Raw genomic sequence first — 23,008 nt, 5'->3', positions numbered from 1 at the left:
AGTATGTACTATGTTCTCCCTTCTCCAGGTGCAAAACTGAGGCTTTGAGAAGCTCATTGACTTTCCCAAGTTGCCTAAGCAGCCCAGCTGGGAATGGAACCCAGTTCTGCCAGACTGCAAAACCAGGATGCCCCCAAGGGAGGACTGAATGAGGAAAACCTAGATTCAAATGCTGACGGAAGATAACAGAAAAGATGAAGTGATCTCAGGATGTGGATGTACTAGTCACGTGCTGCATTGCATGACACCTGGGAATTCTGGGCACCAGTTAAAATCTCAAACTCCAAAATTTGATTGCATTTGAAAGTGTCTCATCTCTGAACAGCCCTGGTTGCTGAAGAACAAGCAATTAGGAAGTAGGTTTGATGGTGTCGTGGGAAAAACGAAGTGTTCCCTACTAACAAGGTTAGTGACACTTTTCGATGTCATTCAGTAACTACTGGAGCTGTACTCCAGCTAACACACAAGGCATTTCTCTTCGACTCCGTTAACATTTCTGACAGCATGCATGAGACTTCGGTGATCTTTGTGGGGTGCTGCTTTCTAATATTCAAGACAAGCCTTTACTAAATTCCATTTCCTTCCTCCTTCCCCAAGAAGGAGGACATTCTTTTCTGAGGGCCAACCGCAGGCCTAGCCAGAACACCTTTATTCCGAGGCTGTGTTATTCTGAGGGTGTGGCAAAAGTAGGTTTACAGTTGTTGATATGGAAAATAATACAATGATTAATAAAGAGCAATGCAAGAATAAACTCTGGATTCTGCCAATTCACAAATGGAAACCTACCGTTGCCCCACCCTGTGTTCATGGTCCCACTTGCTAGTGCAGAATGCATGAAGCCGTCTAATGGATTCCTCGTTTTCTGTGTTTAGGATGTACTAATCTGTGGAGTTTCAGTATGAGCTGTGGGTGACCCAGGGAGGTCGGGACAGAAGACTTGTCCTGGCAGGGATCCCGGGGCAGCAGCGCTGTTAAATCAGTACATTTCACGGAAAGGAAGGGTAACTCACCAACGCGTCAGCGACTGAAGAGAGGAGGGCGCGACGAGGGGAGGGTTGAGAGGTCCAGGAGGTCAGGAAGGCTGGAAGGGCATCCGCCCTCACTCAAAAACTCAAAAAGCGCAACCGGAGGGATTTATTTGTGAACTAAGAGAACAGACAGCTGAGGGAAGGTGGACTCATACATTATCATAGGCTGGGGAGCCTAGGGAAAAAGGCTTTCTTGCTGCTTTGCAAGCACCTCCCTGGGACGTGACTATGGAACGTGGCCCCTCTTCTGTCTGTCTTCCTGGTACATGACAGGCAGCCGGGGACTCAGCTAGTAGGTCCGCTAGACAGAAGAAGTCCAAACTAAGCACCAGGTGTTTACCAGTCGTCTTGTAGACGCTGTCACAGTTCTACACGTCAATGCTTTCCTGCAGAAGGGCCAGCTCCTCCCGGTCCGCTGGGTCCGCCGGGATTTCTCAGGCCTCGCACAGGGGAGGCCACTGGCTGCAATGGGGAACCACGTTGCATTCTCCCTTGGCTACTTATCACTGACCTCGGAGAAATCACCTTAAACTCTGAGCCTCAGCTCCCTCATCCACAAAATGGAGGTGATTCTACTTCCCAGGCCTCCGTGAAAGGATCGTTTGGGAGGGTCAAACGGAATAATTCCTATGGCAGCGAACTCCGAGTAACTGTGACTCCAAATTACCGAAGAGCAGAAGTCAAACATACTCAAGTGGAGTTCCAGGAATTTCCCCCACTGATCTAACTGCAGTCAGGCAGCAACCGTTCGGATGGATTCTTTTTTAAGAGGGCTATCTCACACGTCAAACACCTTTGTCGGCCCCCCTCCGTCTGTCAGGCCTTCCAGGGATCTCTGCCTTTCAGTGAAAGCGCTTTTTGTTGCCTCTGTTCGGCACACCCCCACCACACCAACCCCGCAGCTGGGAGCCAAAGACTCTACTGCCCTCTCCCGCCTCTAGGTCTCCCCAGTTTGGTGAGACCAAACTGGGTCTGCACGTGAATGGGTTTTTCTGGCTGATCTCCAAAAACCTTGCAGTATTTCAGAAAGCTGGGTGCGCACGGAAATGAGCAGAAGCGCATCCACCCCCTCCCGGAGGTCGTGTGCCCCTCGGGGACCCGCCTCCCTCGTCTCCTTCGGCGGTGCACCAGCCGCCTCCAGAGCTAGCTCGCGGGGCCGTCAGCGCCAGACCCGGCGGAGAACCGGGCCCCCTCCCCACTTGCCTCTCGTAGCCCCTCTCCGCCAGTAGCAGCGCTGCTGTCTTCCCACGGGAGGACTGGGAGGACGCCGGAGTCCGCAGCGCCCCCGCCCCCTCGCATTTTCTTTCTTTCCCTGGTTTGGGATCCTGCTGCCGGAGCCGGGAGAGGTTCTGAGAAGAGCAGAGCGAGGGACTGGAGTGCAGGGTCTGCTGCAGCGCGGGAACGGAGCTGAGGTCCTGCATCTCAGGCGTCCCCTCCGGGTCCTCCCCGCCCCAGCTGGGAGAAGAGACCAGGGAAGCCCTAAGCGCCTGCCTCCAGCCCTCGAAGGTGCCCACGGTTGGAGTCCCTTTGCACGCAGCGCGCGGGACGGAAGCGGCGAGGCGGCCCGGGCGGGGGCCAGCCCCCTGTTCCCACTGTTCGGAGAGAGCGCAGCAGGGATCGCCGTCTTCCGGGCGCTTGACACAACTCTGGGGTAGCAGCGCGCAGCTGGACCAAGTCCCGCTTCCCGCCGACTCAGCCGGAGTGCGGGGCAGCACCTGCCCTCCTCCTTGCACTCCCTGTAGCACTAGCTCCTTGGCACCTGCGTCTACCCCCCACGCCCAGGCGCTGAAATCGCAGCTCCCGGACCCCGCAGCGCCGCTGGACCCTATGGAGACCGCTCGGGCCGCAGCTCCCTGAGTGCGGGCGCCGTCGCCGTCCAAACTGCGCGCTGGGGTCTACCGTCTGGCCCCTCCTAGGGGCGTCCGAGAGGCCGGGGAAGAGCGCACCATGAAGTCCGTGCTGTTCAGCCGCTTCTTCATCCTCCTGCCCTGGATCTTAATCGTCATCATCATGCTCGACGTGGACACCCGCAGGCCCGCGCCCCCGCTCACCCCGCGCCCCTACTTCTCCCCCTATGCCTTGGGTCGCGGGAGTCCCCGACTCCCGCTCCGCAGGGGCGGACCGGGGCGCGCCTCGGAGAAGCGCAATGAGTCGCGGCCGCAGCCACAGCCGCAGCCGGAGCCGCCTCTGCCCACCATCTATGCCATCACTCCCACCTACAGCCGCCCGGTGCAGAAAGCCGAGCTGACCCGCCTGGCCAACACGTTCCGCCAGGTGGCGCAGCTGCACTGGATCTTGGTGGAGGACGCGGCGGCGCGCAGCGAGCTGGTGAGCCGCTTCCTGGCGCGGGCCGGCCTGCCCTGCACGCACCTGCACGTGCCCACGCCGCGGCGCTACAAGCGGCCGGGACTGCCGCGCGCAACCGAGCAGCGCAACGCCGGCCTCGCCTGGCTGCGCCAGCGACACCAGCACCAGCACGCGCAGCCCGGCGTGCTCTTCTTCGCCGACGACGACAACACCTACAGCCTGGAGCTCTTCCAGGAGGTAGTGACCGGCCTTCCCCAGCTTGGGGGCAAGGGCGGGAGGGGGCCTCGGTGGTCGGCCGGGCAGAGGCTGTACTTTGACGTTATCTCTTCTCAGTGCACTCTTTTGGGACTCCAGGTGGAGCACTCCTCGCAGGCACCCTCAGTCTTTGTCATCCCTGGCGTGCTTCCCTGGCCGAGCGGGTGGGGTTCGGGGTGAGGGATAGGGACCACTGGGGACTCAAGGGAGGAGGTCTGGCCAGGGGCCTTTGCTCTCTACCTGGCCCCAACATTGGGCGGAGAGAGTAGCACAGGTGTGGGGCGCGAGAATGATTTCCCGGAACAGGATGGCCCAAGGGTGAAGCCCAGGCAGAGAGGGAGGTCAGGGTCGGCTGGGTTACTCCCGAGGCCTTTCAGCACACACAGGTGTGACTGGGATTCTAGAACCATACGGAGAGGTAGGTGGAGATGGTTATTAAAAATCAGCCCAGAGACAGATTTCTCTGGCACAGCCCATTGGCATGGAAACGATTTTTAGTAAAAACGGTGCCTTCTAGGGGGTCCTCCCTCTGTTTCTTCTCCCGCCCCCACGAAAGGCCTTTTCCTACTCTGCAGACTACCTCTTTTTCAAGGAAACCCTTTGGCAAATGACTTGAGACTGTTCTGCTTTGTGGTTACGTTATTTTCGCAGTTGGAGCTACTAGTTGCGCTGTCCAGTTCCTTTTCTCCACCCTTCTCGGAGGTCTGTCTCTTCGGTGAGTTAGCCAGTCCACTCTAGCACGGTGCCATTGCATCCGGGTGCTCCCCGCGAGGTCCTGTGTGCAGTCCAGCCCCAGCTGTTGAAATGGCCTTATTTTCCTTTGGAAGGCCACACGTGCGCACAACCAGCCGGTACTGGGTTAGAACAGGCGTTATTTTTTCGAGACTGGTATATCGCAGTCTGTGTGTGTGTTCTGCAAATGAGACTGAGTTACATGGTTTTTTCCGTTTTCTTCTTCATAACAAATACAGCTGGGTGGGGGACTTGGATTCTCTGACATCCCGTGGGGCCATTGCCTTCCTCTACCAAACATTCCTTGATACTCCTTCCTCTGAGGCTCCATTGTCCCCTCTCCCCCGCATCTTCTCCAGGTGAACTGGATAAGCTGTGTGTCTAGTAATCATATATGCCCCACACCTTCATCTTGACATCTGTTTGGCTTTCTTAATCTCAGGACAAAGCTACTCTGTGCATTTCCAGTTTAATTTTTCTGCCTATGTGGCTTTAAAAATCCATTTCTTAAAGGCAATTGCTGCCTTCATTTCTATTCATCCTCTTCTTCATGAATAAAAGGACCAGTAATTGCTCTCCATCTTTTCTTCTCTATCCTTTCAGGATGTAGGGCTTTCTGTTCATGCTTCTTTGGAAGATATAAATGTATGGTATAGACTTCATTATAACCAAGATTAGAACTATAATCTGATGTTTTTAAGTTGGGCCTTTAGTTTTCTGCTTGTGTACTTTCTCTCCCAAAAGATGTGGTTTGTATTCTGAAGCACAGACCGTTTCATGTCAGTTCACCATAATTTAAACCCACTTTTCTCCTACAACTTGGAAGCTGCCTTAGCTGGGAAAATGCAGTCTTGTTTATCGAAACTAATGCACATCATTACTAATGAACCTTTTAGGGGGCTGGGCTGTGAAGGGAGAGTGATTTTCGGTTTCTCCCCAGCTGCTAGCCCCTTCTGTGAGATGTTAGATAAAGGGGAAGGAAGAGTTGGCACTACAGGCAGTAAAATGATTCAGAACAGTCTTCCTTTGATGCTTCCCAAACTGAAAGGAAGGTTTGTTGGTGGTGGATGTTAAACAGCAAGAGAAGAATCCAGTAGTTTTTTTTTTTTCTTTCCCATTGGTCCATGGGGGTGGGGGGGTGGGAAAGAGAGAGGAGATACAAAAAAGGAGAGGGTGGGGAGAAAAAAATGGTAGTGGCCAGAGGAAACTATAAAGGGAGAAAGCAAAATTTTCAAGGTGCTAAAATTGTGTACAGTTGGAAGTAGTGAAATAATGAGAATAAAATTAAGAGCATGTGCAACTTTTTTTTATATCGAGGTACCAAGTATACAAAATATACAACAGAAGCAATTTTTTAAAGCACAATATACATGATACACTTAGAATTTAAATTTTATAGCTCCTAGAGGCCCCTCGCAGATTGTAATTTTATGATCAGTCCCTTTGTCCACCAGCATCCTCCCTCCCTCCCTCCCTCCCACACGATGCGTTTGGACAGAGTAGGCATCTGGATGCCTGTACGTCAGCACTTTGGTTTTTCTTTTTACAACACTTTGTTTCCTCTCAAGGCAAGCAGTCCTGAACCCTCCAAAAAGTCAGATTCATGGAATTTGTGCATCCTTAGTCTTATGCATGACTGGATGGCCTCCCCTAACCCATTTCTAGAATTAATGATTCCATGTGGATTACAGTGTAGACACTGCCCTCTTGGAGAAAAGGTAGGACCAGATAAAACATCTACACACTGAAACTCCTTTGGGGAAGGGGAGACACTAATCAGGGATGCTGTAGGGCCGAGGTCTGTATCTCAGCCCTGTGTGTGGGCACACACACAAATCAGTTTTTAAGTGATTCACAGCCCTTAAGGAAAGAATGTCCTGAGTCAGACTTCATCTTTTATTCACAGTGCTTCTAATTTCCATGGTTGATGTAAACGCAGATAACATAGGAGGAAAATAAACCAGGTACAAAATTAGCTCACTAAGCATTGGTTGCAAATGAAGGAAAGTAAAAGATGAAAGGTCTCCAAATTAAATTAAAGGCGCAACAGGCAATCCATGTTCAGTTATTCCTCCGTGGTAACTGGCATAGTGCTTGTGTCTCCCATACAGCTAACAGATTTTCAGCCAACCCTTTCAACTGAGCTGAGCCACTAGGAAAGAAATATTTGGGTTGAACAATTCCTACGTTGACAGCCCAGTCCATTTGCAAATGAAGTTCAGTGTGAGTTGCAACCACAGAAACTGGGCTGGCCTTTGGAGAAAACCGTGGCTGGGGCTTTTTTCAGGTTTCCAGTATCTCAACAACTACTGTTCTTGCTATGGCCTTGATGGGGCTGTGCACTCTGGATCACAGGTAATCCCACCTGCCTGTGTACCCTGGCAGTCCAGCTCTCGGAAAAAGCTTATTTGCAAAAGATTGAGACTGCTTTAATAAAAGCATCAACTACAGAGATATGTGACTCTAGCCAGTCAGATTTTCAATAATGCTTTTGATCAGGTTTTTGTGCTTTACTGGAAAACCTTCCAGGCTCTCCTGAGTTTAAAGCTGATGCTTTTCAGGTGAAGTTGCTTTCACCTTTGCAAATTAATCACATTGAAAAGTTAAAAAATAGCACTTTCCTAACAAGAATAAAAACTTTTAAACATTCAAATGTAATGAGGTAAGACTAGACGACAGGTCAACTCTGAGACATTTAAGGAGATCATGAAAAGACTCAGTTAATGGGACTGCATCTTGGCGATGTTCTGACAGTAGTGAACTAAAGAGGCCCTTTGTTAGGATTTTTTGTTGGGCGGGGGTTAAGCTGTTGGGTTGGCCAAAATGTTTATTCGGTTTTTCTGTGTAATGGCTTTAATAGCATTTAGTTGTCTTTAACTTAACTTGAAACAATTTTTAAATTGCATTGTGACACCTGTCATGTCAGTGTGCATTTAAAAAAAAACTTATCAAACTTGGTGAATTTTTGTGTAGCCATTTTAACAATGGAGATGGAAGAAAATAAGCGATATTTGGGGCATATTATGCTTATTATTTCAAGAAAGGTAAAAACGCAGCTGAAACGCAATGAGTAGATTCGTGCAGTGTATGGAGAAGGTGCTGTGACTGGTCGAACATGTCAAAAGTGCTTTGCAAAGTTTTGTGCTGGAGATTTCTCACTGGATGATGCTCCACAGTCAGGTAGACCAGTTGATGATAATGGTGATCAAACTGAGACATTAACTGAGAACAATTGATGGTACACCGTGTGGGAGATAGCCAACGTACTGAAAATATCCAAATCAATAAAGTTATTGGTGAAAATAAAAAATGTGTATTTTATTTTACTGAAAAAAATTAAATGAACTTTTTGGCCAACCCAATATTTACATGCTAGGCAGGTAGAGGAGTGAAGGCTTGATTTTGTCTTACTCCTTTTCTGAAATATTCATAAGCTCTCTCTTTATATGCAGCTTATTGGAGCTATAATCCAAAGAGGAGTTAAATTCACAATGGAAGCTCCCAAAAGTAAATTCTGTATGTTTCCTGAAAGAAGACAAAAGATCTACCCTTCTTTTTATCCTTGAGACAGTTACTTGGTGTAGGGTAATTATCTTTTCAAAGTGAAGAAACCTAGCAGATTCCCTTAGGTACAGCATGAAAAGATTATTTTACCTGAAATGTGTCCCTTGTGTTTTATTTCTCCCTGTCTAAAAGGCATATTAATAGTCATGCCATAAGTCTCATGAAATGTGAGAGTTTTGTAAAAAATATGTTCATAAAACTATAGCCAGTTTTCTCAGGCCATCAATGTTAAATCTTCTGATTTTCTTTCATCTCCCTGTGTATAGTACTTGAGTTATGGCTAGCTTTTGACAGGGCTCTTCGGAGACCAGCAGTTTTCATTTGGATTTTGATAATTTAATGGACCAGAAATAATAACTCAGGTATAAAAGACATTTTCTCCTGCCTCTTCCAATTGTCTTTTCCATCATTTGGAAAAGACAATTGGAAGTCCTCCTGCTTTTTACTGATTATTCTTTCTCATGAATAGATATGAAGACACGTCTGGATTATTGTTTGGTGCAATGAATGTGTATCTTTTAAACATTTAGGCTGTTGTCTGCTGCTTCTTGGAAACTATGGGAGTGACTCAATTTCCTTCTGTCTACTTCACTTGCTTCTAAATTACAAGCTGGTAATTTTTCTCTTGTGTCAACAGTCATGGAATAGTAATTGCTTTTAGGGCGTGCTACAAAAGCGAAATAGGAGAACCAAAGTGAATGGTCTTATTTATTAACAATTCCAGGTGGTATTCAAGTAGTGCTTTTTTTTAATAGAATTCAATAATGTTCAGATATGTCTATTCAAATCTTTTGGACTCTGATGGAATATTTGCTCAGTCTGTGTAACTTGTTATTGTATATTTGATTTGCAGCACTGTTGAAGCATGGTGTTTAAGTTTGGCATAGTTCTCAAATTCTCTCTCTAAAACATACATAAAATTGTCACACTACTCCATAGATAGATAGGTAGGTAAGTATGCAAGCAGGTAGATTTAGAATAGATTTCCAACTCACAGAAATAAACTAACAAAATATAACCCATTGTTCATACCTGGTAATTTTTGTGTACAACTTGAAATACATGTTAAAAATACCTTTTGCCATGGATACAAGCAAAACTTACTTGACATCATTGAGCACTTACAATGGGCCAGGAACCACCAGTAGGATTTTACCTGTATTAGCGTAGTTGACCCTCACAACAGCCCCTGATGTAGGTACTAGTTCTGTGCCCATATTTCCTCCATACTAACACTGATACTCGGTCATGAACACAGTTCTTAAGTGAGTGCAGGCATTTTTCAAAGTGCAGCCTGAATCTAACGTGGCCGGTGTACTCACTGACCCTTTGCATACTTGAGCAGAAGGGCCAGGGGTAACTGGAAAAGGTCATGCAGACAGGATTTCGTTCGGAGACAGGACTTCGAGCCTCAGGGCCCTTGTCACATAGCCGGCGCTCGCTCCCTGCAGTTTGTCCCATCCAACATGCACCCGCAACACGTGGGCACGGTCAGAGGTCAGAACAGCGTTTGGTTAGCGGGATCTTCTGAAGTTGTTGCTCTCTTCTTTCATGTTGGAGCTCGGCCCCGTCTTCTGGGATGTACCAGCTTCTAATTTTCCCTGGTGACCTTTCAGTCCTGGTATCATTTGGCTTTAAGAAAATGTTACCTCTTCTCTCACTCTCGCACTGATAGATCATTTGATTTTTGGATTGTTTTTTCAAGTCAGGTGAAAACTGCCAAGTTAGTACATAAACTGTAGTCCTCTGTTTTTTTTTAAATCATATTCTTGTGAACACGCAAGAACTGATCATTTCTGCGAGAAGATAAAACATTAAAGTTAATTTTTTTTCAGTTGGTATGTGTACATCAGCAGCTGTATCTCCTGGGCATGTATCCTGTCGGGGCAGACAGAATTGAATGAGAGAATACTGAGTTGTTGGAAGTTCACCACTGGGATGGAGGAGAGGAGCGGGGAACCAATTTGAGCTGAAGCTCCGGTGGTGGGCAGGCACCTGGTGGTTGCTCCTCCCACAGAGGCGGAGGCAGCTCCCCACTGCCCGGAGCAGGAAGGTGTAGGGCCCTGGGAGCTCTCGCTGGGGCTGGGTGCGCTGGCTGCTGCGGACCTACACTGCCAGGCTCACGGGACTGCTCACTTGTTGGTAGGTTTGTTAATTTTCTCGTCTCATTTCTTCTGGGATTAGTGATTTCCCTGGATTAAAACCAAGATGAACAAAAATCGTTGGTCAAGTCTTTTTGCATGCTAGGAAAAGCTGGGAGGTGGCTGTGTTCTCTACCACAAGTCAGGTTATTTGGTCTTTTCTCCCAAATAACCCAAAACTCAGTAGTCCTCCCCCCCATCAACCTCCTCCACTAGTGAAAAGAGAACTTTAAACAGTATGTATGATAAAAAATAAAATAAGCATTATATATGGTACATGCAGAATCTGAAGCTCTTGTTCTTTCAACCAGCTATTTATAAATTATATCTTCATCTCCCTAATGAAAGCCAAGTGTGCTAAATGTTAAACATTCTCCATTAACTGGGATTTCAGTTATCTAAGAAAATTGCATATTAGCAGTAATAGTGTATCACTCTGAAAGATTCCTTCTACCTACCTGAACTTAAATGGTAGCACATTGAAAAGATATTTAAACATAATTAATCAGTGTGCCTTCTCCTCCACTTGACGTGTTAATTGAGCACTGTGTGCCAGGCACTGTGCTCAATCACAGCAGGAGGTAATACAGCTGTGAACACAAGCACAACCCCCCCCCCCCCAGGCTGAGCACCTGGTCTTAGTAAGCACACTCAGTGCCTGCCGAGAGATCTGTGGGTGCCTGGGAGTGTAAAGCAGAGTCACCAGGTAGAGTTGTGGGTGGGTTTTGTGTGTGGTGATGGGGGAGGGGGAGGGAATGATTACTTGGGCCCATGTGGTCTAGGGGAGGTTTAGTCAGTGTGTAGGAAGACAGAGAAAGAGCACAGTTGGGCCCACAGAGAAAAAGGCCCAAGACTCTAGTGCTTGCCCAGGAGCCTCTATGAGCTCTGACCCCTCCTGTCCTCAGAAGTGTTGTAGAGTCACTGGGCCTCATGGGAAGGGCCCAGGGCAAGCAAGTATGAGAATACAAACCAGCTCGGCACAGTGCAGGGGTGGGAAGGGACCCATCGAGGAAACCGTCCTCCCAATGAAGACATTGCTACTGACGGGTGGCCATCTTGGCACTGCTGCTGAGTACCACATGCTCCTTGACCCCCTGACTTTTCTTTTCCTGTGAGAGCAGCAAGCCCTGGGCCCAGAGAGCCCTGGCTGCCCGGTGACAATCAGTGTAGGCCAGGCCACAGGCAACAGCACTGCTCGGACAGGGACCCTGCTCCCGAGAGGCCTGGAGCCCACCAGGTGGAGGGAGCTCCCCAGGTGGAGAGAGCCAAATTTATGGACCTGAAAAAAGGTGTGTGGCTATTCAGAGAACTGAAAGGTGTCCTGTTAGCTGTAGGAGAGAAGTCTCTCCCCAAAACCTGTCCTGTACAGGCTCCTCAGTTTGTATTTGGCAGTGGCATTCAAATCACACCCATCAGAGTCAAGTCTTCTTCCCGGGCACTGCCCTGACCTTGTGCCAGTCTGTGGATTTGAGGCGTGCACACCAAGCAGTGTGAGCAGCACGCCTCCATTCTTTCCGCTTGGTTTTCAAGTCGCCCACAGGCAGGTATGTGACCTTTAACTTTTAAAATAGAGCTTGGTAAATTAATAGAAAAACTACAGATATGTATCTGTACATCTGGTTGTATTAAGAAAGTGGTAGCATAGACTGGTTGTGGATTCAGTGTAGCACCTAACATTCCATTATATAATGTAGTACCCGTATTTCAGTTCAGTTTCTCTTGTGAGAATATAAGCTCCACAAGGGCAGGAGTTCTCTTTTGTTCGCTGCTGTGCCTCTGGTGTCCAGAGCAGTACCCACCATGTGGCAGATGCTTATTTGTTGAATGAATGAAGGAAGGACACTTAGGAGCTGGGGGATTCTATTACAGAGGGAAGCTGTTCTAGAAAGGAGCTCTGCACAGATTGTCAGTCAAAGAACACGTTTGAAGTCTGTGTTGTGTGCCTAGGATTATATTGAGGCCTTGAAATAGTAACATCAAGATAAATGTGTTCCCTGCTCTGTCTCAAAAAGCTTCCATGCTAAAAGGAAAGAGGAGGAGAAAAAGTCTGTGAATATTGATGGCATCCCTGGCTGTGCTTGTTAAGGTGTGTCAAGGTAGTTGTGAGCCAGCTGAGTGTTAGACCGCTTCACAGGTGTGAATGGCTGGAGGCTCGTGGGGAGCTCAGGTGGGCCTTGGGAGTTAAACAGCCCCATACTCAAAGCAGCCTTGCCACTTGTTAACTGCATGACCGTGGCAAAGGTTGTCTGCCTCCTGTGATTGCTGGAAGTGCTGAACTATAGGCAGATTGTAAGTATTCTTTCTTCCATGTTTTTTCCTCTGTGGACAACTAGAGGGGTATACCAGATAGCTGCACTGCCTCAGCTGGGTAGATAGATGCCTTAAAACATTTTGTTCCTGAGACCTGGACTGTGTTTCTGGAGGCCTGGCGGGGAGGAGGAAGGAGAGGTCTGTACCCAAGTGGAACTGCCTACATTGGGCATTTCAATTACACCAGTGGGTCACTATAGTGATTAAAGGAAGAAGAGTTAAGTAGGGCTCGTCTGCAAAGAGTCCTGGGAGGAAGTGAGATTGAGAGGGGGAAAAATATCTAAAAGACATTCCAAGTTGAGAGGGGGTAGGGGGTGTTCTCCTGTGGGTTGAGGGGTCTGAGGCTGATTAACGAATGTGTGAAAGCTAGCAAGTTAGCTTACGTGTAGTTCAAAGCAGGGCACCAAACTGCTTGCAGGTCCCGGGTGTAACTCTCTGTCAGGGTTTCAGTCCCAGTGCCCTGCGTGGACCCAGGACGTTTCACATGATGGGTTATTTCTGGCACGAGTGGATGAATCAAAGAGATGGTGTGCAGTGAGGAGAGGGCAATGTAACAGGGACGAAATGAGTAGATTTTCAAAGCACATTATTAGAAGCGATTACTTACAGTAATTTGCTAAGGTTGTGAAGGTTCGTAGTGTTCCTCCACCAGCACCTCTCGGAGGAGGCAGAGGAGATGCGACGTGACAGCCCTACCTGGTGCCCAGGCCCCTCCAGCCTCACCTGGGCCCCTGAGCTGGTCTTCAGCTGATGGGCAGTTACTGGGAAGTCCACCCTCCGCTTGTTTCTCATTTTGCAAACACTGCTTAAATTTTCATAAACGAAAATATTTTAAGGCTTCTTTCTTGCCAGGAGGAAGAAGAGGTAATAGTTGGCTTGTGCGCATGTATGTGTGTGTGTCTGTCTGTCTGTCTGCCGCCCACGGGGTCCCCTGGTTGCCTCCTTGCCTGCCTGTGAATGTTCTTTCTTCACACGCCCTCCCTGTGCTCTCCCAGTCAGCCTCTGGCAGGAATGGCGGTCACACCAGGGTCCGGGGCCGTGGTGCTCAACACTTTCTGTTTACATAACTCCTGAAAGTCTTTAGTGCCCTGAATGGTGTGGCTCAGTGTGTCGGGTGTTGTCTCGCAAACCTAGAGGCCACCAGTTCAATTCCCAGTCAGGGTACTTGACTGGGCTACAGGCCGGGTCCCTGGTTTGGGGTGTGCAAGAGGCAACCGATCAATGTTTCTCTCTCACACTCATGTTTCTCCCCCTTTCTTTCTCCCTCCCTTCCCCTCTAAAAATAAATAAAATTTTTAAAAGAAAAAAAATATTTTGATAAAATTACACAGCCTCTATATTTTTCATTGATATCTAAATTTAAAAAACCATTTAAAATAGTTGCAGAGTATGTGATTTCCAGTGTATTCTAAATATCAATATTTGTAAATTAAAAATATATCCAATGGATATTATAAATATTATAACACTTTTATACTTACTATCATTCATTTAATAAATATAGTTTTCAATAATTTGGGGATTTTATATTGTTCTTTTTTTCTATCTCTATTGTCCCTTGGAATTCTATTCTACCATAATATTTTGAGGTTCATTTACTGTTTCTCCTATTATGTATATCTTCAGTAACAAAAAATGACTGTACATGGAATTTACATTTTTAAAAAATTCCCATGTCTTTAGCTTCCATCTTAAAAACTCTTAGGACTGAGTTAACATTTTAATTAGTAGCAGTTAAAAAGTAATCAAAACAACATCAATTTAACAAAGTTGGTTAATTAACTGTTAAGCATGAAAGCTACATTTATTGGAAATTGATCTCTTAATGAAATGGATGGACATTTTGTTGATAGATATTCCATATTTGTGGATGAATATTATTTATTGCCAGAAGGAAATAAAGTTCAGCATACATTATTTTTCCACTAGGTCAACCTTGTTTACATAAAAAAGTAAATAAGATACAAAACATTTTCTTGTTCTGATGTTCTTCAGTTTTTTTCAACTCTCAGGCTCTAAGCCAAAAACCCTATGTTGATCTCTTTGAGGAAACGGTTTTAATGATCTATCGATGACATTAGTTTTCCTTCCTTCAATTTTGTTGAAAGTAAATGATTAGAAACTTCCTGTCTTCTGAAAGGACTGATTACCCATTCAGTAGATACATTAGGTTTCTTAATAAAGACAGGGATATTTCTAATTACCTTTGTTTGGTGCCCGAGAGGTTTGGCCATGATGGACAGTATTTTCAATACCATTGAGGATGGATGAGAGGTTGACCTTCTGTGAGGTCAGGGGTTGGGGGGAGGGGAGGCAGAACCTGCCCCTCTATCGTGGAGTCAGCTGGAGTGAAGCATGTGTGGGATTGCTACGGGTCGGGGGATGTATTCCCATGAAGCAGTCTGTGCTCACCTGTTCTGTGGAGTCTTCATGTACGTGCAGTGACCGTGCTGTCTCAGTCTGGGAATTGCTGCTGTGGCTGAAGGAGCGCTGAGTTAGGAACTGGAATTGTGGGCTCCAGGCTTGGCCGAGCCAAAAGCCCTCACACCTCACACGGCCTCGGAGGAACTAACATTTTTGATTGCTTACTGTGTCCTGGGCCCCACCCCAGGCATTCAGAGGTGCACACTGCTGTTTAATTTTCACATCTCTAAAGTAGAAACTATTGGGTTGGCCAAAAAAGTGTGTTTAGTTTTTTTCCATACAATGTCTCTAGTAGTGCTTAGTTGTCTTTAACTTCATTCAAAAGAATTTTTGTTAGGCTGCATTGTGACAGCTGTCATATCAGCGTGTATTTAAAAAATATTTCTGGCTGGTGTAGCTTAGTGGACTGAATGTGGGCCTACAAACCAAAGGGTCACTGGTTCAGTTTCCAGTCAGGGCACATGCCTGTGTTGTGGCACAGCCCCCAGTAGGGGGCACTGGAGAGGCAACCACATATTGATGTTTCTCTTCCTCTCTCTTTCCCTTCCCCTCTCTCTAAAAATAAATACAGGAAAAAAATTAAAAAACTGATCAAAATTGGTGAATTTTGTGCAGCCATTTTAATATTGATGGAAGAAGATACACACTATTTTCAGTGTATTATGCTTTATTATTTTAAGAAAGTTAAAAACACACCCTGGCTGTCGTAGCTCAGTGGATTGAGCCCGGGCCGGTGAACCAAAGGATCGCAGTTTGATTCCCAGTCAGGGCACATGCCTCGGTTGCAGGCCAGATCCTGGCAGGGGACGCATGAGAGGCAACCATACATTGATATTTCTCTCCCTCTTTCCTTACCTTCCCCTCCCCTCTAAAGATAAATAAAATCTTTTTAAAAAATCCTTTAAAAAAAAGAAAAAAACCCACGATGGAAACCACCACCCCTCCACAAAAAAAAAAGAAAAAGATTTGTGCAGTGTGTGGAGAAGGTGACTGATTGAACATGTCAAAAGCAGTTTGCAAAGTTTCTTGGTACTATTGACATTTTAGCCAATTCTTTACTGTGAGGCTGTCTTATGCATTGCAAGATGTTTAGCAGCACCTCTAGCCTCTTCCCACTAGAAGCCAATAGTGGGACATAGCCAACATACTCAAAATATCAATAAAGTTATTGATGAGAATGAAAAATATGTCTTTTATTTTATGGAAAAGACGTCACGGAATTTTTTGCCAACCCAGTACAACATCTCTGGCACTCAGCCTCCTCACAGGGCCTGATAGAACTGTGCGCAGTCGTTGTGGGAGGAGAGGTGACATGGACAGGCAGGGTGGGTGAACCGGGCAGCTCCCCCACCCTTTACCTGCTCCTCTGCCAAGTCATCCGCTGGGAATGGGAATTTAAACATGAGATATGTTCCATGTGTGAGCACGTTGTTTGAATGAACTAGGCCTTGCAAAATTGAATTGCCAGTGTCAGTTTTAAAGGTGAAATGACAGTCTGTGGATTTTTCTGTAACTTTGTAATGTCCCTCAGCTACATCTGGCGAAAGCGCTGGAGCCATCCCCGGGCTTCTCCTCTACCAGGAGCTGTGGCGGGTTTGCAGAGAAGCTCCGCGGCACGGTCCTCAGAGCCGGTGTTCCGAGCCCATGCCCTCCCCGTCCGTGGTTTTCATGTTTCTTTCACGATTATATGGAACTGTTTGCCTGTTACCTTTGAGTCCTGCCATGCACTCTGAAAAGACAGGGTTTGTAAATTTTAACTTCGTTTAAGGATTTAGAGAACAAAACCATCAAGAAGCTGGGTTGACTGAGCTTGTGGTTTCTATGGGCTGTGATTTGGGGGTGTACAGAAACCTAGGCTTCCCTCAGGAAGTCAGTTGATTTAGATTAAAATATAGGTGTTCATTTGGTTGGCTCTTGTAACTCCAGGGACATTTCAAAGTAAATTCCGCCCTGGCCAGCTGGCTTGGTTGGTTGGAGCGTCGTCCCATACACTGAAAGGTTGCAGGTTCAATTCCCAATCACGGCACAGACTGGTTCCCGGGTTTGATCCTGGTCCAGGTGCATACAGGAGGCAACCAAACAATGTTTCTCTGTCACATCGATGTTTCTCTCTCTCTCTCCTTCTCTCCCTCTCCCCCTTCCTTGCTCTCTAGAATTAATGAAGCATGTCCTGGGGTAGGGGTTTTTAAAAAATTTTTAAAGAAAGCAAATGCCTATTCTCTGTTTCTTGTTATATCTTTTTTTATCTATACATGAAAAGCAGTGGGGATAAACAAAAAATGAATATTGCTGCTATTTTTATTTACCATTTTAACCATTTTTAATGTGCAGTTCAGTGCATTAAGTAGACTCACCTGGTTGCGCAGTTACTGCCTCTACAGTGTACCTGTTAAAGATTAACTACCTGTGCGCCCCACTCTCCAGTCCCTGGTACCTGTAATCCACTTTCTGCCTCTATGAACTGAACTATTCCAGGTACCTCATATAGGTAGAATCATACGATTTTTATTCTTTTGTGTCTGACTTATTTTACTTAGCGTAATGCCTTTGAGATTCAAACACATCAGGGAATGTATCAAAATTTCATTCCTTTCTAAGGCTGAATGCTATTCTACTACGTGTATAGACCACATTTTGTTTATCCATTCAACCCCCCGGAAATGCTGATGTGTTTCCTCCTTCTGACTATTGTGAATGCTGCTATGACCATTGGTGTATACTGGTGTGTGTTCAGGTTTCTGCTTTCAATTTTTTTATGTGTGTATACAGAAATATTGGGTTGGCCTAAAAGTCTGTTATGTATTTTCTGTAAAATAAAAGACACATTTTTCATTTTCACTGGTAACTTTATTGATCTGGATATTTTGAGTATGTCATCTGTCTCCCACTATCGCCTTCTAGTGGGTAGAGGCCAGGGCACTGCTAAACATCTTCCAGTGCATAGGACAGCCCCACAGCAAAGAATTATTTGGCCAAAATGTATATGGTACCAAGAAACTTCACAAACCACTTTGACATATTTGATTAGTCACAGCATTTTCTCCATACACTGCATTTCAGTTGCATTTTTACCTTTCTTGAAATAATAAAGCACAATATGCTGAAAATGGTGTGTATCTTCTTCCGTCTTCAGTGTTAAAATGGCTGCACAAAACCCACCAATTTTGATGTGTTTTTTTTTAAATGCACACTGATGACAGCTGCCACAATACAATCTAACAAAATTGTTTTGAATGGAGTTGAAGAAAACTAAGCACTACTAGAGCCATCATATAGAAAAAACTGAACAAACTTTTTGGTGAACCCAATAGAATTGCTGGACCATATGGTAATTCTGTTTAAGTTTTTTAAAAACTGCCAGTTTGTGTTCCACAGTGGATGCATTTTACATTCTCACCAATAGGGTACAAGGGTTATAATACTGCTTGACATGCTTATTTTCTGGTTTTTTTTTTATAATGACCATCCTAATGTGTGTGAAGTGATATCTCATTGTGGTTTTAATTTGCATCTCTCTAATGACTAGGTGGGTGATGTCACCCATCTTTTCATGTGCCTATTGACTATTTGTGTATCGTTTTTGGAGAAATGTCTATTCATATCCTTTGTCAGTTTTTTTAGGGTTTAATGATCTTTTTATTGTATTTTTCATTTACAGTTGACATTTATTTATGTTAGTTTCAGGTGTACTGCATACTAGTTAGATAATCATATACCTTACAGTGTTCTCCCCGATGTTTTCAGTGCCAACCTGGCATCACACACAGTTGTTATAACATTATTAACTACATTGCCCTATGCTGCACATTACATCTGCGTGCCTGTTTCAGAACTACCAACGTGTGCTTCTTAATCCTTTCTAACCCAGTTTCCCCAGTCCCCTTCCCTCTGGCAGCCATCAGCTTGTTCTCTGTATCTATGAGTCTGTTTCTGCTTGTTCATTTATCATGTTCTTTAGATTCCACATATAAGTGCAATCATATGGTATTTGTCTTTTTCTGGCTGACTTATTTCATTAGCATAATACCCTCTAGATTTGTCCATGTTGTTGCAAATGGTAAGATTTCCTTCTTTTTTATGGCTGAGTACTATTACATTATATATATGTACCACAGCTTTTTTAAAAATCTATTTGTCTATTGATGAACACTTGGGCTGCGTCCATATCTTGGCTATTGTAAATAATGCTGCAATGAACATAGGGCTGCATATATTCTTTCAAATTAGTGATTGGTTTTCTTCAGATTTCTACCCAGAAGAGGGATCACTGGGCTATAAAGCAGTTTCATTTTTAATTTTTTGAGAAACCTCCATGCTGTTTTCTGCAGTGGCTGCGCCAGTCTGCATTCCCACCAGCAGTGCACTAGGGTTCCCTTCTCTCCATGTCCTCACCGGCACCTTTTTGTTGGCTTACTGATGACAGCCGTTATGACAGGTTCGAAGTGATATCTGATTTTGGTTTTAATTTGCGTTTTTCTGAGGAGAGCGAAACATCAGAAAAACATCAACATCTTTTCATGTGTCTACAGGCCATCTGTATGCCCTCTTCAGAGAAGGGTTTATTCAGGTCCTCTGCCCTTTTCTAATTGGATTGTTTGCTTTTGGGTGTTGAGTTATGTGAATTCTTTATAAAGTTTGGATATCAACCCCTTATCATATTACTATTCTCTGCTCATTTATGAATTGGGTTATTTGGTTTTTTGTTCTTGTTGAGTTATATGAGTTCTTTATATATTCTGGGTATTAATTCTGTATCAAAACTGTGATTTGTAAATAAGGTCTCCCATTCTTCGGGTTGCCTTTTTATTCTGTTGATAGTGTCATTTGCTGTTCTAGAGTTCTAAATTTTGATGAAGTCCACTTTGTCTGTTTTCCTTTTTGTTGCTTTTGCTTTTGGTGTTGTAGCCAAGACATTGTTGCCAAAGTCAATATCATAAAGTGTTCCCCTCTGTATTCTTCTAATAGTGGCATAAGCCTTGCTTTTACATTTAGTTAGTTAATGGTGGTCCATTTTGAGTTAATTTGTTTTGAGGGTTTTTTTTTTGCAAAACATAACAGATAATCTCTTTTTTTATTTTATTTACTTATTTTTCAAGTACAGTTTTCTGTCTATTTCTCCCATCCCAGCCCAACCTGCCCTGTGCTCCCTTGAGTTAATTTGTATACATAGTATTTCATAGTGCCTTTTGGATAAGGATATCTATTTTTTCCCAGCACCATCTGTTGAAAAGACTGTCCTTTCTTCATTGAATGGTGTTGACACCCTTGTCAAAATTCATTTGACCAGATGAGGGTTTATTTCTGTAGTCTGTTTTATTGGTCTGTATGTCTGCCTTTATGCCAGTACCACACTGTTTTGATTACTGTTGCTTTGTGGTAATTTTTAAATCAGGAACTTTTTCTTCTTCACCTTTGTTCTTTTTTTTTAAAGATTTTATTTATTTATTTTTAGAGAAAGGAAAAGGCAAGGACAAAGAGAAGGAGAGAAACTTGAATGTGTGGTTGCCCCCTGTGAGCCCCACACTAGGGACCTGGCCCACAACCCAGGCGTGTGCCCCAACTAGGAATCAAACCAGCAACTCTCTGCTTCGCAGTCTGGCACTCAATCCACTGAGCCACTGCAGGCAGGCAGGGCAGTTTTGTTCTTTTTGAAGATTGTTTGGGTTATTTGGGGTTTCTTGAGATTCCATGCAAACTTTAGGATGAATTTTTCTATTTCTGAAAAAAATATCATTGGGATTTTTATAGGGAAAAAATATTACTGGGATTTTTAATGTGCAAATGTCACATTAAATTTGCAGGTTGCTTTGGAAGGTATTGGCTTCTTTGCAGTATTGTCTTTTAATCCATGAACATGGGATGTCATGCCGTTTATGTATGTTATCTTTACTTCAGGGATGTTTTATAGTTTGCAGTGTGCAAATATTTTGTTTGCTACCATCAAATTTATTTGTAATTATTCTACTTTCGGTTTTGTTTTTTGTTTGTTTGTTGTTACCTGTTAGGTTTTAATAAACTAGTTTTGGTCACTGTCCCATACCTGAAACATATCTTTATGTACTACTAACAGAACTAAAAAATCCAGGACTAAGGAGAACTTCAGGTACACAGAGTGACATAAATAGATCTTTAAAATATGGTACAGCATAGAAAATGGGAGAAAATCAATTCCACAATGCCATTTATGTGAAGTTACAATACTGCACACAAAGTATTGTGCATTTTACAAAGACAGACACAATAGAATGCAGGGTTTTCTGAACTGTGTTCCACAACAATGGTCTCTAATAAGAGATTTCAAGGCATGCTTTTTAAATGGCTTGATTCTTGTTCATACTCATATTCCGGACAGACCTCAGGCGTGCATCTGGGATTCAACTTCTAAATCCTGAAGCATGGTAGGAAGGGTGCTTCTATCTCAGGCCTGGGTTTATAGAACTTACTTAGTGCAGTTTTTTTCCTAGAAAAGTGTCTTTTGTTTGTTAAACATCAAGAAAAGAGTTTCTGTGGTGACAGGTCCCAGTGTCTACACCAAGGTGGGAGGATCTCTGTCCCTGGGCAGCTTGTGATGACGGTGGTGGCATTACTGTGATGACGGCCGAAACACACAACACTTACATATGTGCCAGGATGCAAAAGTGCTTTACCTGTTTTAACTCACTTAATGTTGGAAACAACCCTGTGACAGCACTATACCCATTCGCATTTGTGGAAGCAGGCACAGAGTGCCTGCCTAACTTGCCCCAGAGGGTGCAGCTAATTAGTGGTGGAACCAGGATGTAAATGCCGGGAGTCAGGTTCACAGTGCCAGCTCTTTGCTTTGCTTTTCTCTGTTGCCTGTCTCTAATTCGTATACTTTTGTTCTGTTTTGCTCTTTTAGTTTCTTCCCTCTTTATTTTTTATTTAATTTCTCTTTTTTTGGTTTATTAAAATAGAAACCTAGACCTTTAAATTTTCTACCGTTCTTCTTTTCTAATATATTGTTAAAGTTATACACGTCACTTTACACACTATTCAGCTGCATCCCACAAACCTGGATGCTCTATTTTCATATTGTTCACTTCAAAGTATTTTCTAATTTCATTGATTAATTTTGCATATCTTTTTCTTTAATTTTACTGAATAATTCTAAGTATGTTGCTTAATTTCTGAATACTTAGGGATTTTTTAAAAATTATCTTTGGTTCTGATTTCTAGTTTAATTCTTTGTGATCTGAAAATATAATTTAGTTTCACTTTGGCAATGTATTGAGATTTGCTTTATATTCCAGCATGTGGTTGTTTTGGGTGAATGTTCCAGACGTGCCTAAAAAAGAATGTTTATTCTGAAGCTGCTGGACCTAGAGCTCTGTGCATCTCAATTCGTTGAATGCTGCTTAAATTCTTATATTTTACTGATATTTAGTCTGCAAGCTCTGTCAAACAAAGAGAATTATGTTAAAACTTCTGAGTATGACTCAGCTCTTCCCTTTTAGATTTACCCATCTTTTTGGCCTCAGGTATTTCAAAGCTATCTATTTGGTGCATACACATTTAGACTTGTTATTTTTCTTGATGAATTGACCCTTTATTATTATAAAATGTTTCTCATTATCTCCTGTAAGCTCTTTGTTTTGAAAGCTACTTTGTCTGGCATTAACGTGACCACAACAGCTTTAATGTGCTCTCTGTTCCTGTGGTACGTCTTTTCCCAGCTTCCGTCTTTATCCCACTTCTGTTCCTATGTTTACAGTGTGTCTGTTGTAGATAGCAGGGGACTGGCTCGTGTTTCTTTATCTGTTTTGCTTTTCTGATACTCTCAAGTCAAAGATTTCATAGTTTGTAAAAAGAAAAAAAAGAAAAAAAGGCCTTATTTAAATAAATTCGTGAATTCTGTATTGAATAAATAGCCTCCACATTTTGTTTATGAACGGAACTTGTGAATTCGTTTTTCTTGCAAGACCCACCTATATTTTTACTTTTGACTGGAGTAAAGGCTGGTCACAATAACTGCCAGAGAGCCTTTTCCTGAAGCAACAAAGAGTCTACGTGCTGTGCTAGGAAAAGCTCCGTCAAAACGTCCTTTTTAGTGATTCCCAGGGGTGTTTAATTACTTGTATAATCTTAGAAAGTTCCCCCTCTGTTCCTCTTTTATTAATTTGTCACAAATTCTGACTATATTTTCCACCAGGAGAACTTGAGTTTTTCTTTTTTCTTTCTGTCGTAGTAGTTCAGGTACAGAGGTAGTTCTAACCTGTTATATCAACA

The 23,008-nt window shown here is 44.1% G+C and overlaps 1 protein-coding gene across 1 annotated transcript in view; it reads left to right on the top strand.

Moving 5' to 3' along the window:
* The first annotated feature begins 2,975 nt into the window (after positions 1-2,975).
* Positions 2,976-23,008, top strand: part of B3GAT2 (beta-1,3-glucuronyltransferase 2) — a 63,725-nt gene continuing 43,692 nt past the window's right edge. The window contains exon 1 of the mRNA XM_037158722.2: positions 2,976-3,572. Coding sequence (XP_037014617.2) covers positions 2,976-3,572 — 597 coding nt within the window. The remainder of the gene's footprint in view (positions 3,573-23,008) is intronic.

Source organism: Artibeus jamaicensis, unplaced genomic scaffold (genome assembly GCF_021234435.1).
Source record: "Artibeus jamaicensis isolate MK-2021 breed Jamaican fruit bat unplaced genomic scaffold, CSHL_Jam_final contig_1127, whole genome shotgun sequence".
Classification (NCBI taxonomy): domain Eukaryota; kingdom Metazoa; phylum Chordata; class Mammalia; order Chiroptera; family Phyllostomidae; genus Artibeus; species Artibeus jamaicensis.
The sequence above is the reverse complement of the archived record's forward strand: the minus strand, read 5'-3'. Positions and strand labels throughout refer to the sequence as shown.